The 16404-nt window shown below is 35.1% G+C and overlaps 1 protein-coding gene across 4 annotated transcripts in view; it reads right to left on the bottom strand.

Moving 5' to 3' along the window:
* Nucleotides 1–16404, bottom strand: part of SNX29 (sorting nexin 29) — a 114603-nt gene that overhangs the window by 70178 nt on the left and 28021 nt on the right. For all 4 annotated transcript variants that reach the window (XM_032126444.1, XM_032126443.1, XM_032126445.1 and 1 more), the window contains exons 14-18: nt 10337–10419; nt 7318–7424; nt 3603–3719; nt 2759–2814; nt 1730–1811 (exon numbers count right to left, since the gene is read on the bottom strand). In XM_032126444.1, coding sequence (XP_031982335.1) covers nt 1730–1811; nt 2759–2814; nt 3603–3719; nt 7318–7424; nt 10337–10419 — 445 coding nt within the window. The remainder of the gene's footprint in view (nt 1–1729; nt 1812–2758; nt 2815–3602; nt 3720–7317; nt 7425–10336; nt 10420–16404) is intronic.

Below are 16404 nucleotides of genomic sequence, written 5' to 3'. Positions count from 1 at the left end.
TTGTACATTTTTCAAATACACAAATAAACAAAATTTTGCACACTATGAATGCCCAATATTATGACTTTATACTGTAGACATAAAAAACCTAATAAAATTCTCAAGATTGTCTTTTTGTAGATTCAGAATTTCCAATCTTTCAGAAATATTTTGCTTCCTTTTTTCCTGTTCTCAAGAGGCTTAGCCTTCAATACAAGTTCTTTGTTTTCCATTAAAGACAAGCAACATCTACTCACATCAGCAGATTTTGGGTAAAGTTCTGAATCTCTTACAAATTGGGAAGCTTGGCTTATCTCAACATTTTTCCTTTTGAATGTTCAGAACACCTATAGCATATGTGAATTCTGCATACTTTGCAGGCTTTCACAATGACACTTGTACAGTGATGTTCAGTGAAACTGCATGACAAATATCGGACTCTTTAGTAATCTAATTTGATACCAAGTTACAAGTAAAATTAAAAATACATTAAATTCTCCAAAGAATTGACAGAATGGGTAAGGAAGGGACCACAGTGGGCCATCTGGTCCACTCTCCCTGCTCAAGCAGGATGAAAAACAACACAGAGCAACTTAGGAAAGAAGCAGTAGAAAGCAGAGCTCTTCTAGTGGTCATGGATCTGCAACATCATTAGAGTAACAGGTGGGGTGAGATATGGATGCTTTTAAGAATTTCTGTGATGGCAGACTTGTGTCTGGGTTTGTGAATGTGTACCCAGTGACAGCAGAGTGGAGAAATATGTGAAAGCCAGGAAGACAGAAATAATTACACTTGTCAACAAGTTAGATTTCCACACACCTGTGCATCTCAATTTGATTGATTATTCAGTGCTTTTGAACAAATTACTAACTGTTCCCATCCTGGTGGCTTTTCTTTCCATTACCTCAAGTCTTATTTTTCATTGTCTTTTACTGGCCGAAAGGTGGGTGTTTTCCTGTATTTTTCAACTATCTGCCAACACTTCATAAATGATTCAAAATTCTACAAAAAAAACATCACTCAGAGTGAGAGGAATGTTAACAAGCTTCAGCAATCTTGTTGAGAAGTACATGTGGCTGAAACAAAAGTGGAGAAATTTTGCAGCTGCTAACAATCCACAAATAAAGAAATACAAACAACCTGGGACAGCACATTAGAGAGTGTCTGAAGTCCACCCTGCCATTCTATCCATGGAGGGTGTCACTGCTCTGAAACCAAGAATCCAGGAATCAAGGAACTGTATAAAATTTCAGTGCTTCAACTACAAGCTGGGCTGGAGCACAAACCCCTAAATTCAGACCTGCCCAAGGCAGAACACAATGTGAACATGTTCAATAACACACAGTGAAGAACTGTTTCATTATTCAAGATGTTTTCAAGTGAGCTACTACAGTAAACCACATCTGTCTGTCAAGCAACATTTCTGGTCATTGTTATCCCCAAAATTGAAGTAAAACATGTACATGCACATTGAAGAAGGCGTTACTCATTAATATTGAATTGTTGCACTCCCTGACCAATGGAGTCATCTTATTAGCATGCTTTTAAAGTATTAAACTACTAACAGTCAACCCTCAAAATATGCTCTTTGAATAATCAACACAATCCTATGGATGAATATATATGAAGTTACTGCTGCTGCTCATTAGCTGATCTCTAATGAAATTACATGAAGAGCTTTAAATTATTAAAATGTGCTACTTCAGTCAGAAACTTTCACACAAAATCCCTGTTAAGCTGTCTCACTTACCTGATAAACATGGAATGCATTGGCAGCTTTTCCACGCAGAAAGACTGAGGGAATCCAAACATTAATAAGAGCACGATTTGATCTGAGGAGGAGAGGGAAAAACTTAAAATAGGGAATCATATTTATGTATAAGAATTGCAAAGCAACTACATGCAATGATTTAGATAATGATCAAAGTGATCAACAAAGCAACATTTCAAATGAAAATCTGAAAGCAGAAAAATTGGAGTTCTGCCTGAACTTTTTATACGTGCAGGGACTAAAAATGGTCCCTAAAATTAACCCAGCTGAAACAATTCCTTCTGCAGGTTTTCTGGGTTTTGGGTTTATTTTCACAGCATGCATTTGACAACATTTGATTATACACATGAAGCAAAAATTATTCACTTCAACAAATTCAACATTTTCGGCCACAAACCTCAGCTAAAGTTCATTAACTAACAGAAGAGCACTGCACAATTACGCAGAAGGCATTTCCATCCACTCTTTGTCACCCAGCTCCAAATTTCTATGATTCAAACGCATCAGCTACATTTTCACCCCCCCATCCACAAAAGCAAGATTCATTAGTTTGACTGCTAAAGGCAAAATTCCAAATCACAACAGTCTAGAATGATCTGGGTGGGTTGTTTGTGGGGGTTTTGGGGTTTGGGGTTTTTTGTAAGCATTGATTAGGAGCTATTCTGTAAAAATGAGAAAGTCCATCACATGATGAACAGCAACCAGCACCCATCAAACCCAAAGCACTAAAACCAGTAACTTGTTGGTGCAGCAGAATACCAAGATCTAGGACACTTAAAAAGCACTCCAAGGGAATCTTCCTAAATCTAAACTCCTTGAGTTCAGCATTCTTAACTACACTGGGGCATGGTCTGTGCAGCTCTCCGTACTTTTTAACAATGGAACACCACAGCTAAGAATGGAGTTATTGGAAATAATATAGGAAAAGCAAATTATTGAATCTGTTTGCTTATTCTCCTTTCTCATAAAGACAGTATGAAGAGAAAAATTGTGAATTATGAAACTTACATTTCAAAATCTGACAAACTCTGATCTTCAGATGTTTGACTCAGATCTCCAGGGACCTATATTTACAAAACAGAAATAATTTCCACACACTGGTTATTATGCTTTCAATTAAGAAAGCATAATATTATAAGGAAATTACAATTCAACATTCAATTTTATAAATGCCAATAACAACTATTACTGACGAACAATAAGAGAAAAACAAAATCCTGCAAATGGATTGTGAACGTATCACCTTTGTGAGTCCTTTATGTTAGAATTTGCTACAGTTTTGTAAAGAAACAAGTTGGGGTTTGTAAAAGGGTTTGAAAGATATAGAAAACCCAGGAAAGAACATCATTATTAGGCCTTTACAAGCAAAAGATGCTAAAACAAAGTACTTTGTGTGTATAAGCAACTTACAGGAAAATACAAAGCACATAGAACCTCTTTTACAGCCAAATTCCATTAAGGGAAGGACACATGAGCATTTTATTTTAGCTGTGCTCTTACAAAACATTATATAAGTACGAAAGTTCATAAAAACGCCATGATGGACCAATGCCTGTAGAATCAAAGGAAGTAGCAGTTGCTAGAAAACTGGATTGCAAGAGCATTTAGAACTGAAGCAGCAATAGCTTTTTACCTTATTTTATAGCTAGAACAAACATCAAAGGATATCTTCTTTGCTTTAAAAGGAAGATGTAAAATGCAAAGCATAATCTACGATAGTTAGGAAAGGAATTATGCAAAGCCAATTCTTCACAGGTCTGTTATTTCTTACAAGCTAATAGATATTTCATCATGAGTAAGGTTTGAGCCTATTCCAGAGGGATATTCTACAGTGCAACAGACAAATACTCACCGGCCCTCTCAGATCAATTAGTTCTTGTCTCATCTGGGACACCAGAGCTTCCTTGGCCATCAAAGCACGATGCAGCCTCTCATTGAATTCAATCAGCTCCCCATGCATTTCAGCCACCTGAAAGCAAAGCCAAGGGATAATTATGTTCTGAATTGGAAAAAAAAAAAAAAAATCACACTATGTAATTTCTTAAATGTATATCAATTTCTTTTACCATACTCTCCAAGTACTGCTAATACATTAGTATGAACTGATCATTAAGAACAGACCTTGCTGTAATTTTGACTCATGCCTTGAAATGCAGTTCTGATATCGAATTCAACAGGACAAAATACAACTTCATGTCAAATTTTATTCCCGCCAGTTGAGATCATATGACAACTGATTCTAATAAAACACTCATTAACTCCTGTTCTCAGTTTAATTCTTTGATGAATGCAGCACTCAACAGGTACAAACTAATCACAATATTTTGAACTGGGAATAATGCAAAATGCACAAACTGCATTAGACTTTGTCAATAATTCATAAGTGGTGTATTCTTCACTCTTAATTGGGATTTTAATAGGATTGGAGCTAGAAGTCAATCACTCCAGGCAAATCTGTGAGAGGTCAGAGGAGTCTAAATGCCAGAGTTAGGCTGTGGCACAGGTTGTTCTCAAAGGTAAACAGTGGCCTCTTTGGGCACCAAGTGTGGCTGTGGTTGTGCTCTGCATTTTAAGTCAAGAGAGCATCAGGTGATACAGGATGTTCTGAGAGTGCCAGGGCTGGGGAATGACGAGAATGCAAAGTTCCAGCAGTCAGATGAATGCAGAGGGCACTGCTGGGCCCCTTCCAGTGGGCTGACCCAGCAGAAAGAACCTGTTCCTCAGTTCCAGCAACTCTTGGAATGCCTCCTTCCTCCTCATACCCCCCATCCAAAGGTAGAGAACAGCAGAGGCAACGGAGTAACAGCACAAAAGCACAGCTGAACAACATGAATTTCAATCCAGGCACCTCAACAGCACAGGGACTTGAACTACTGCCAAATCTCTTAAGAGTTCATAATTTCCCTTCTGGAAGCAGTTCATTACTATCTGTGAATTTCATTATTTCCTTCTCTTGAATTACTCTGCCTTCTCCCTCTTCCTCAGGGAAGTGCCCCAAAATAAAGCAGTTGAATTCAGTTTAATTTAGTGCCTGCTTTTAATTTTGTGCTTTGTTCTACACAAACCTGCATCCTTCACAGAATCAAAGCAAACAGAAAAAAACCAGCTTCAATTTGACAAGCCAGGATCTGACATCATTGATTATAAGTAAAAAATAAAAATAATTTTCTTGAGGTGAACTTCAAGTGTTCTTTTCCAATTTCTTTTTATATTAGAGGGAGTCCTTCAAATCCAGTAATTCATCACTGTAACACATATGCAAAAAAAAGCTAAACACCACCAACGATATACTAGAGCAAACGGTAATATAATACTATTAACTTCAGAAAAATTATTTTCCATACTAGCTTAACCACTAATTCCAATTTAAACTAGGTGATGTAACATTTAAGAATATCAGGTTAATATTAACAGGTCACTGTTAATTACACAGAGCGTGGGCTGGAAGGCAGAATTTCCTTGCATTTCAGGTACAGAGATACAGCACATAACTAGTTGCAAATTCACAGGGAAAAGCTGCAATACTGCTGTTGATTGGTTATCAAAAGCAGTATAAAAATTTATGAATTGATACAAAGCTCAGTAGTTTACATATTTGAAATCATGTTTGATTTTTCAGTGCCTGTCTCTCAGAAGAACCAAATCCAGACTGATGTGACTATTTTCTCTCCCTCTAATTTGGATGTCCTTGAAATAACTTTCTACTTGGAGACTCGATTAAAATGTAAGTTCAACAACTCTCTCAAAACACTACAAGTAATGCAAAAATTTATAAGTGTCCCTAGCAAAGTTAAATAATAAAAAGGAAATTTAACAGCAAATAAAACAGCAAATCACTTGTTATGTATTATCAAAAGGACAACCGGCAGATATCACTTATTAGCAACTAAGTTACTTCAATATTTTTTCTTGCCAAAGAAAAATGCATTACCATCACAGCAAATCAAAAGGAGCGATGAATAACAATATTAAGTTCCTTTAATTTTTCCTGCATCAAAGTCTGCTAAAACAATGAAGAAGTCTCCTCATAATTATACCCTTTCAGTTACATTTTGTGTCATTTGTTCCTTTACTCAATCCACAACGAAGCTTAAGCAATAAATTTCCCTACTGGGACTTCAATCATCTTCACAGTTGTTTTTCTCCATAACAATATGCTTGAAGCAAAAAAATAAAGTATAAATAAGCTAAGTTTCCCTTGGACAGAGGATCATTTAAATTTGTTCCTTCCTATACAAGAAAACAGTTTAAAGAACACAAACCCAAATAAAAGTCAAGTGAGGCTAACACTTGAGGCTCCACGCTCAGAGAACTCTAAACACCTGCTGTCAAAAGAAAACCTAAGGGCCTGAGACCACTGCAGTTCCACTGCCCAGCACGACCACCTTTGAGAGCAGTCTCCAGAGAAATGACAAAGAAAATATCACTTCATGTTTCATAGCAAAGGACCAAGCCAAAAAGGCTTCTCCTGTGGCGACATCCAGAGCTGTGTCACCCCTGACTCTGCCACAAACTCAGAAGCATCAGCAACAAACTCCTGAGCATGCAGAACAAACCTGGTACAACTAAGGAGACTTTTAAAGCTGAGGGAGATTTTAGGTGTGTTCTTATTTAAGATAATCTTTTGATAGGTACAGAACAGAGGAAAGGAGTCAGAAGAACTCAACTAAAGGTAAGTGTCAGGGAGAGCATTAGTTTTACATGGCCCTATGAGAAAAGGATAACCAAGTATGAATGTTTTAGAAGAACTGTATTAAGCACTTTGATCCATGACCTGCATTTTTAGTCATCTTCATGTTAATCAGTTAATGTGGATATCAAATTTCAGGGTATTTTGGGCAAGGGAAAGACATACAGAATTGTTTTACTTTCTATAAAAATGTTCTTTTAATATTTAATAGGAGATATGGGTATTAGATATTAAATTTCATTACTTTTGTCTTGAAAATAATTTGTATTTAAATTTAGGATGAAACCCTAATCTATCTTTTTTTCTCCTTTAATGAATTTTACATTAATCTTAAAAGTAAATCTTGCCTTAGGAACTTTTTCTAACGTGGCCATATCAACAGAAGTAGTAGCTTCTATCACACATTTCCTTACTGCAGTATTCAATAACCGATACAAAAATGAAACACGGTTTGCAATCAGAAACCAGCACGAAAGCATAGAAAAAGCCACACAATTCACTATGCCCTTCTTTTAAATAAAGCTCAACTGCCAACACAGCCATGCCTGTAATTATGCACTGTAATTTACACAAAGCCTCAAACCTAGTGTCTCTGATTCTTTCAACTTCACCACCATCAGTTATAACCTTAAGAAACTTGCTTATTTATTAAAACCTTCATTTTAATATCAGCATATAAAAGTATACCCCCGTTAGGAAAAGTACTTTTAAATATCTGAGGCTTTTCATTTTTGAAGAAAAAAAATTCGGATTTATCTTTTACATTCCGGGAGGGGGATGGGGGGGAGGGGAAACCAACGAAGCAAAGAAACTATTTAAGCTTCAAACCTTGTTTTACAATTATGATTCCATAAAATCTGTGCAGTACAAACTTTACCTCAATCAATTTCCTTTCGTAAGAGCTGGCCAGTTCCTCATTGTTTTCTACTTGCTTTTGCTCTGGAATTGTAAATTCACCATCAGTGCTCCAAATGTTTGGCAGAACTATAACAAAGAGATACCTCAAATTAAAATATTAAATTCCATAAACATCCAAGACATTCTGTTTAGAAACAATAGCTCTATAAGAAACAGTTATTAAAATATCGAAACAGACCATAATATTAAACAATATTACAAGTACTAAAATACAGATTCTGCAGGGACCTTTTTTTGTAAGAAATATTTAGACTGGAATCTTAGCAGAAAAAAACGTAAACTAAAAACATTTGGCTGTTCTGTGACTACAGCTGTCTAATATATGTATGTAGTACCTGCAATTCCTGCCCAAAGTCTTTTAAAATTAAGCTTATGCTTCTCTTTTAAGCCTTTTTTTTACTGGGCTTCCAAAATATCATTTTGTATTACTTACATAGACTGCTTACATATCATAGAAATTACAGAAAATAGGGCTGAGAATGAACATTCCATACTTCATCCAGTATTTCATGATTTTGCATCAAGCAGAATCAGCTGGAGTTATTCCATTCCTGAGAGTTAATTGTCTAATTTATTCCTAGAAACTTCCAAGAAGGGAGATATCATGCTTCCCTGCACAACCTATTTAAAGTTAAATATTCTTCTCACAAAGGTTTTCCTGATAGTTAATCAAACTCCCTTCACCTGCCATGTCAGCCCATTACTTCTTTTATCTGTAGTGAATGAAAACTACAGTTTACTCTATTCCTGTTCCCAGCTATCATTTATGTATTTGAAGATCACTTTAAGGCCTACTCTAAGTAAATCTCCTCCAAGTTACACAAAATCTAATTCAACTTTTCCTCATAGCTCATGAATTTCTAAGAAAACAAGCTAACACATAAAAGTAAAGCACTAATAAAAGAGAAGTTGAACAAATGCTTTCACCATTCTTCAAAATCTGAACTATATACACAGCAACTCTAAGGTAGATAGGAGAGACCATAATTTATCTGACTAAATATTCTTGAGCCTGGGAACTGATTCTTGCTTTGAGGAAAAATTTAGAAGCTTATTATTAAGTGAATTTGAAAGCTATTTTAAGATCTTTTTCTTATAAATGTTGCTTCAAGTTCTTCAGCCAGACTTCTAAGATCAGCATTTTTATATAAATATTCTATCTAAGCAGGTTTGAAAAATGGTACAGAGCCAACTCCTGCTGATGGCTGAAAAATCAAGATGCTCATTTATTAAATATTTAAATACCAATATCCAACTGCTCAGGCTACAGCAGTGATCACTCATTTTGAAAGCTGATAGTTCTGACTTTTGGGTAATTTATTTATAATCACATTTGCTGAGTGGGGTTTTTCGGCCTTTTTAAGTCACCACAAAGCAAAGTATCAAGCTGAGTTTCATTTATTATTTTAGGAAACTATTTAAAAGCCATACTCAATAGCATTTGATCTGATTATTGTAGCAAACATATAGAGCCTTCATTATTTATAGTGATAAAAATAACAGCAGAAGCCCAATTTATTCTCTTTCAAAATAGTCACAGAAAATCTGTGCTCTAAAATCTACAATGCATTTAAGACTTTTGTTTTCATGCCATTCAGAAGATTAATTATCATTAAAATCACTCATTATGTATACAAACCAGGGGTGCAATAGTTTATATAAATCTGGTAAAAGAAACAACTCTTTTTGTTTCACTCCTTCTTTGCAGCTACTTCTCAGGGATTATTTACATGCTTATGTACTTTGAGTTAGAGGCCCCAGTACTACTAAAATTTCACCTAAATTTTCAAATGGCAGCTGAGGAAAAAAATTTAGTTTTATAAAAATACAACATGTGAAGTTAGAATGTAAGAAAAAATTATTACAAATATTGCATGTAGCTGAAATTTATTCTGGTCACTAGTGATAAATATTATAGAAAATTACTGTGCATTGATTAAATATCCTTCCAGCATAAAGCATACATGTGCTCATTTTTAGAAATGTTGGTACTGTTCCATCCCCCTTTTTCATCTATAAAATCTGACCATCCTACTCAGTTTCTATTCTTATCACTCACTAATCTGCATAATTTTAACATGGTGGAATATAGCTAGCCTAGGAATATTTTTTTTTCTTTTCCTATAATTATACTCATCATGGAAACTGTCACTACCTAATGAAGGATAATTTCTGCTATTATAGGAAGCTTAAGCCATGGTTTTCGTGAATAATTCTTAATATGAATCACTACACTCCAGCAAAGTCGGAAGTAAAAACATGTGTTCTCACTAACAAATACCCTTGTAGGGATGAATGAAGCTTTGAAATTCCAGATAAGGACAGTGACTAGACCCTAAGAGCAGTAGTATTCATTCATAAAGCCATTTTTATGACCAAAATATTCACAATTAAAAAAATTAGACAGATGGTGCCAATTTCTGAAAACCCCTCTCAGCTCTCTAAACACTTTCTGTAACCAGTGGAAATGCAGGTCCCACCAGGAAAGGATTCAGCATCAAGACATCAATTCATCCCCTCATGGATACTTCTAGCACAGACCACAGAAGACAAACAGGTAAAAGTGCTGATAACTTCACTCATTTTCTTTCAGATATAAAATCTGCTCATTACTACTCAGTACAGAGTCTATTTCAAACAGTCTGCAAATACTGATCTCCAAAACAACAGTATAATCTAGAGATACTAAATTTATTTTTATATTCCAATATCACATGAATTCACAGATTTTTATTTAAGCTAAATTTTCATCTGGCAGCTTTTTCTGGAAAATTTCTTATTGAATAAAGTAAGACCACCTCATCTACCAGAAAACGCTCTGTAAAAATAGTACAAAAATGTACATCAGTATTTTTCTCAAAAGGAAAATATATCAAATATGTTATTTTCAGTATTGAGAGATATTACTCCCTCAAAGGCAGCATACAGAAAAACAAACCCTGTGCATGGATTCTTCCCCTGCTTAATTTTATCCTTACCTTCCACTGTTTGACCTTCTCTTCTGAGCATCTGGACAGCTCCTACGTACTTCTTAAGTTGCACTTTTAGCACCTCATTTTCTCTATTGATAAAAAAACCAGAATAAATAAATATTATTGTTTTCTCAAAATAGATGAAAAGTTCTTTTCAATGGAAACAAACAGACTGTTATAGTGAGCTTTACCTAAGTTGTGTCACCACGATGCAAGGAAAAAAAAAAAACTTACACATTAAATATTAAATCAACAGCAGAGTACCAGGAAAATTAGTTTTCCAGGACCACATAAACACAGCAGTGAAACAGATTATCTCATAATCAAAAACTTTCCATTAATTGTTTAATTTAAATTTTCTATAATATGCTATATTGATGGCAAACAAACATCTAAATCAACAATCAACTAAAACATAAGGATAGGATACTACATAAGGAAATTCAGAAAGGCCAATGTAAAATGAGATCATTATTTTAGTAGTTTGCAACTATCTAATTTCAAGCAAATAATAATTCAGCTCTAGAAACAGGCTTCATCATTGTAAGAAAATGCCAGCACTTCAGCAACAACATTCAAGGCAAAAGTTTTCCACAAACCATTCCTAAATGAAAACCATAAGACAAGAAATTTAGGTAATCCCTTCGGCTGTCATATTTCAGTGCCTGTGCCCATCTCATTTCTCTTTGGAGTGTACAAGTATTCAAACCAGGCACTACCAGGGCTCCACTTAACAAAATTAAGCACTTTAGCCTATATTTGGGGGGGGGGCGGGAAATAGAAAAGGCTCAAACTGGATTTTAAACGAAGCTGACAAATCACATATCTGAAAATTCAATTATCTGTCTAAGCCCATTCAGTTAAGCGAGTACGACAGAAATGTTTATACTGAAGAAACATAACTAAAACATGTTTCCAGACTGTGAATTCAAACAACTTTTATTCTTCTTTAAGAAAATATCAAGGTAGAAATACGCAGGTGCCACAAATGCAGCACAACATGCATGGAACCCCACAAGTATTTAGAGAGAGGAGGGAATTTGGGCCAGCCAAGGCCGTGCTCCAGGCACAATGGAACCTGGACGTGTAACACAGCACAGAGAGCTGTAAACAGGTGATACACAAAAAAAAAATGGCATTTTACTTATGGGAATTTATTTAAGAATTAGAAGTATTCAAAAAAACATGCAAGTATGTTTGATGGTCCTTATCATACTATATATACACACACACATAAAATCTACATATGTTATATATACACACACAAACTGCTGCTGTGAGCAGTGCTATACTGCTCCTATAAGAAGCCTTGACTGGCACTATATTCCCATTCCTATGGATTTCAAGTCAGCTGGCTGAACTTTGTAACCTCAGTTCTATTCCGCATTTTAGTAGGAGGTTGCTAAATATTTGAGAAACTATTGATTGCTCAACAATCGAATTTTAAGTCCTTGATGATTTTATGCATTTGATGATATTTTCCATTTCTGAGACTACAAAGAACAAATCAGTTTTTCCACCAGAGATAGATGTTGATACTCAGGGTAAGGGAAAAAAAAACATTAAAAACACATTTTAATCCTATATACTACATTAAAACAAACCTAAATAATTCATTCATGAAAAAAAATTCTGTGACAACTAAACAAAAAGGTTTCTTACCAGAACTGTAAAAATGTCTGCATGAAAGTAACTGTGTACAGTTACAATATGTTGAGTATTAAGGATTCTCATGAAATAACCATCTATCACCCCATTTCTATATATGAGAATAGATTCAGTACCTTCTGTCTGTACTGTGACAGCCATTGAAAAAATCCATTTTTTACGACTGTGCCTTAAAATTGATACAGTACAGATGAAGTGGAGAAAGACTTTAATTTACTTAAGGTTTTTGATAAAAGACTGAAATTCAAAGCAGGATACTATGGCCCAGTCACAATTTTCTAATATTCCTCTTTATCAGGTTATTATTTCTCATTCTTTGACATCTCTTTCTCATTACTACTATTTAGCTGGATTCCAAAGAGGGCCCATCCTGATGTATATGAATTTATACAGTTCTTTTAATCTGAATTAGTAAGCACTCATTAAAAAGGCTTTAATGACTTCAAGAGGCATTTTATGAGATATATTCCTAACAAGCATTTCACAGGAGGAGAAATTCCTGTACAGGAGTTAAAGGTCAGATCTGCACATTGAAGGATGTTAAATGTTTCTATGTGCAGGCCCCAGCTGTACTTCTGCAATGTATCCAAACTACACCACCTAACCTGAAGCAGAACCGTTCACCTGTTATGAGCCCAGACATCAACACGTTTTCAGCATCTTTAAAGTGCTCCAAAGAGTTCCACATTTTGTGCTGTAGAATAAGCAACAAGACTAAGTACAAGTTGAAGGGGATAGAGAGGGAGAAAAAAAAAAAATCAGGCTGAAATAGCCAGGAAAACAAAGGAAGAACAGCGCCACTAAAAGCACACCCTTCTCCAAATTTGTTGTAACAAACTTCCCTGCCTGATCACTTCTTCCATTTAATAAGCTGAAAGATAGATGGTAATATGAGCTGATATAGGGGAAAATGACAATGACAGAGGATGACAATCAAGTATTCCTACAAGTTATTCCTTTTGTTCAACTAGCGCAGGTCTAGTGAACGTTGTTGATTAAGCTTTATAGCTTATATGTAGGAATGATCAATTATATAATAAATGTAAGTTGTCAAATACCTTCAATTCCCTGCCTAATTTTGAATCAAAAATAATGACACTTCCTCTCTATTTCATTATTTAAAAATTAGCATTTAAGGAAACCTTGTCTAAAAGAAAATCAAAACTTCTGTCAAAATGGTAATTTCTTTTAGCAGCATAAAACAAGATTGCATTTAGGAAACATATACTTGCCTTTTTTTGTGTCCAGTGAATGAACATAGAGCATACAGTTTTTGTTCCAGATTAAGAGGCATTATAGGATTTATTTTCTTATATCTTAATAGAAAAAAAAGAAAGAAACAAACCCAAACAAAACTCCACCACATATCTGCTTCTTGAAAAAATTCTCTAGGGCTTCTGCAAAATGAGCATGGTAAGAAAAGAATTTGAAAAAGAGTATTTTCTCATGCATCTCAAGTATAGTGGCCTGAAGAATAATGTAATTAAGTTTCTGGCACATATATCAGATTCTAGCAAGTGCTTTCTGTGAAGCTTATGTCAGAAAAGTGTCTTATTCCTAAATTCAACACTGGGAAAAATGAAATAAAACAAAATAAAACAAAACAAATCAACAAGCTACAAGAATCCAACAGATGTCTATGTTTTGATAAAAAAGTTTAGGTTTTTAGGAAATACTATAAAGGTAACAAATATCCAAACAATAAAAAAACCTGTAGGCATTAAGAATGAATTAAAATAAACAATGTCCTGCAACAATATGTAGAATATAAAGCAGAGGTTGAGCTAGAGGATTTCCAGAGATGTCTTCCAACCTGAATGATTCTACTATTAGGAGATGCAAGATCACAGTTAATCGTCATCAAATACACCCTAAATTAAATAAAGAAAATGAGAACTGTTATTACTCATTGAAGTAGAAGTTGAACTGCATACAACATAACAAGATTATACAATAAAACCAATCTCCAGAAAAAGCTGCAATGAGGAATAATGTGATAAACTTAACTGCTTGTCATGGGCTGGGGCTTGCAGCTGAAGCAGGGCCATCACTGAAACCTTTTCCCTGTCTGGGGGCTCACTCAGAGATGGAGGCTGGGAGGTTATCACCTTGTTTAGGAGTTCTTTCTCTTCCTCCTCTCCATGCTACTGCTACTTCTCTTCTTCCTGCCCTCGCTGATGCCCTGCTACCAAATAATCTTCCTCCTGCTCTCTCTAGGAAGCTCCTTTGTCCCTCACTAGATGTGCTGACTTCCAGTATTTTTTTCGTGTATAGCAACTACTGATGACTTGTGACATGTCACCAACTAACTAAGCAGGAAGAAAAAGTCATTTAATATAGGAATATTCAAATTAGTTTTCACAAGCAGGAACAAGACGTATTTTTTCTTCTCTCTAAGGAGCTGCTTAAGGGAAGTGATGGAATCATTTCAAGAGGCACCACACATCATTTCACCCATCACTGAAGGGCTATGGCTGTGAAAGAAGTGTTGTAAAACAGAATAACAGAAAATGCCAAATCAAAACACAATGTGATGTAAGTAATACAGACAGTAGACAGAGGAGGCAGATTAGGTTACAGAATCTACAGCAAACAGGACGTATGTAGAAGTGTAAGATGAAGTAGAGCCAAATTCTCATCCCCAATTTCCCCACAGAGTGCATTTTCATATTCTCTATCTGCTTTTCTTGCTGCAAAGCCTGCCCTTTGTAATATGCTTTCCTCCAACATTGCTGAACATAGTCTGAGAATATGCAATCTGAGATTATTCAATTTCACAGTCAACTTCAATAAATTTCTTTGCCCTCCAAAGGGATGTAATAGTATTCCACACAGAAAAAAAGAATCTCAATTAAAAAACTTTAGTATTGCCAAGAAGCCACTGGCACAATATGTCCATGCAATTTCAGAAAGGTTCATTGATGAGAACAAAAAAAACCAAAATCAAAACAAAACAAAAAAAAAAAAGACCAGCTGACAACATTATATTAGAGAGACTGTTAGTGTATCCTATCAGAAGACTGGCAAATAGGCTGAGCCTGAGCCTGCTCCTTTTTGGAACAATATAACAACTGTTATGAAAGAACTATTCAAATATTTCCCATGAAACAATGAGATTACCACTACTTGAAATTAAACTGACCTAAGACTTCTTCCATTTTTCAAAGAGAAATTGGGAAACTTGGGAAAATGTCTCTCAGTAAACTACCATTTTGTCTGGGAGGCCACAGACTCTTGGGAGAGTCCAGGAGACCAGCTGAGTAACTGAAGATTTCCAGAAGACATCATTTCAGCACTGACTGATGTGTCACTGAAATTTGTGTTCTCAAAGCCTTCAGGAAGCTATTTATGTCAAATTCTTCAAAAGAGCTTTGGGGACACACATAAATTATCAGCTCTCATAATCTGAAAAACATTCATTCATCAAATCACAACAGTCAGATTGTTACTGAATGATTTCCCTTGCCTTAAAATATTCAGAACATTACAACTGAGGAAAATTTTCTATTCTGGTCATGTGATCAATTGTTTTCAAGGGAAGCAGTAAGATTTCACTACTTCAAAATATCTGAAACTTAGTTTCCTCGTACTCACCTAGTGCATTATGCAGCACTCACAAAGAAATTCCAAACTTTTTGTTGCTTCAAATTCTTTAGATCATTCAGCTTGCTCAACTTCTTGAGCATAATATTTAAAATATTATTTATTTTAAAAATTTACTATTCTCATTATTGCAGCAGCATCACCTACAGCATACAAAGTAAACCAATAAAAAATTTAGAAGAAAAACCTATATTCCAAAAAAACTACATACAAAGTTTCTTATGTTAGGATGTCAGAATATGAGTTCCAATGAATCATTAAAGAAATGCCTCCCAAGTCCAAAGCAACCCGTGACACATGAATTTATCATGCCCAAGCAGCTCCCAACACTGTTTTTATCACATGACAATGCAAACTGACTTTCAGAAGAGCAATCAACACAACACACCCATATAGCAATAAGAGAAATTACACAGACTTGTTCAAAAATACCTCGTTAGTCTAAGTGAGCATCTCTTCAGGTCTTGTTATACAAGCTTCTTATCTATTCTTTAAAGAGCTATGTGCATGACAAATATCTGATTCACCCATATGTCACTGCAAATTCTAAAATTGTGGGGGAAGTGAGTCAAAGAAATATGAATATACAACTCCTATAACCTGAAACATGAATATTAAATGCTGAAGTATTTGCATTGTCTCTATTGCCTAACAGCACATGAATGTCAAACCCACTTATTCATATCTCTCCCTCCCTCAAAGCAAGTAGTTTGGTTTGATGTGTCATCAAAAGCAGAATTAGTAGCATCCTAAATACCTTTTTTTTAAGAAAGCTTTATGTTTACAATTTCAAATAGGTAATA

This window comes from Corvus moneduloides, chromosome 16 (assembly GCF_009650955.1).
Source record: "Corvus moneduloides isolate bCorMon1 chromosome 16, bCorMon1.pri, whole genome shotgun sequence".
NCBI classification, from domain to species: Eukaryota; Metazoa; Chordata; class Aves; order Passeriformes; family Corvidae; genus Corvus; species Corvus moneduloides.
Note: the sequence above shows the minus strand (reverse complement) of the source record. Positions and strands in the feature narration are given on the sequence as shown.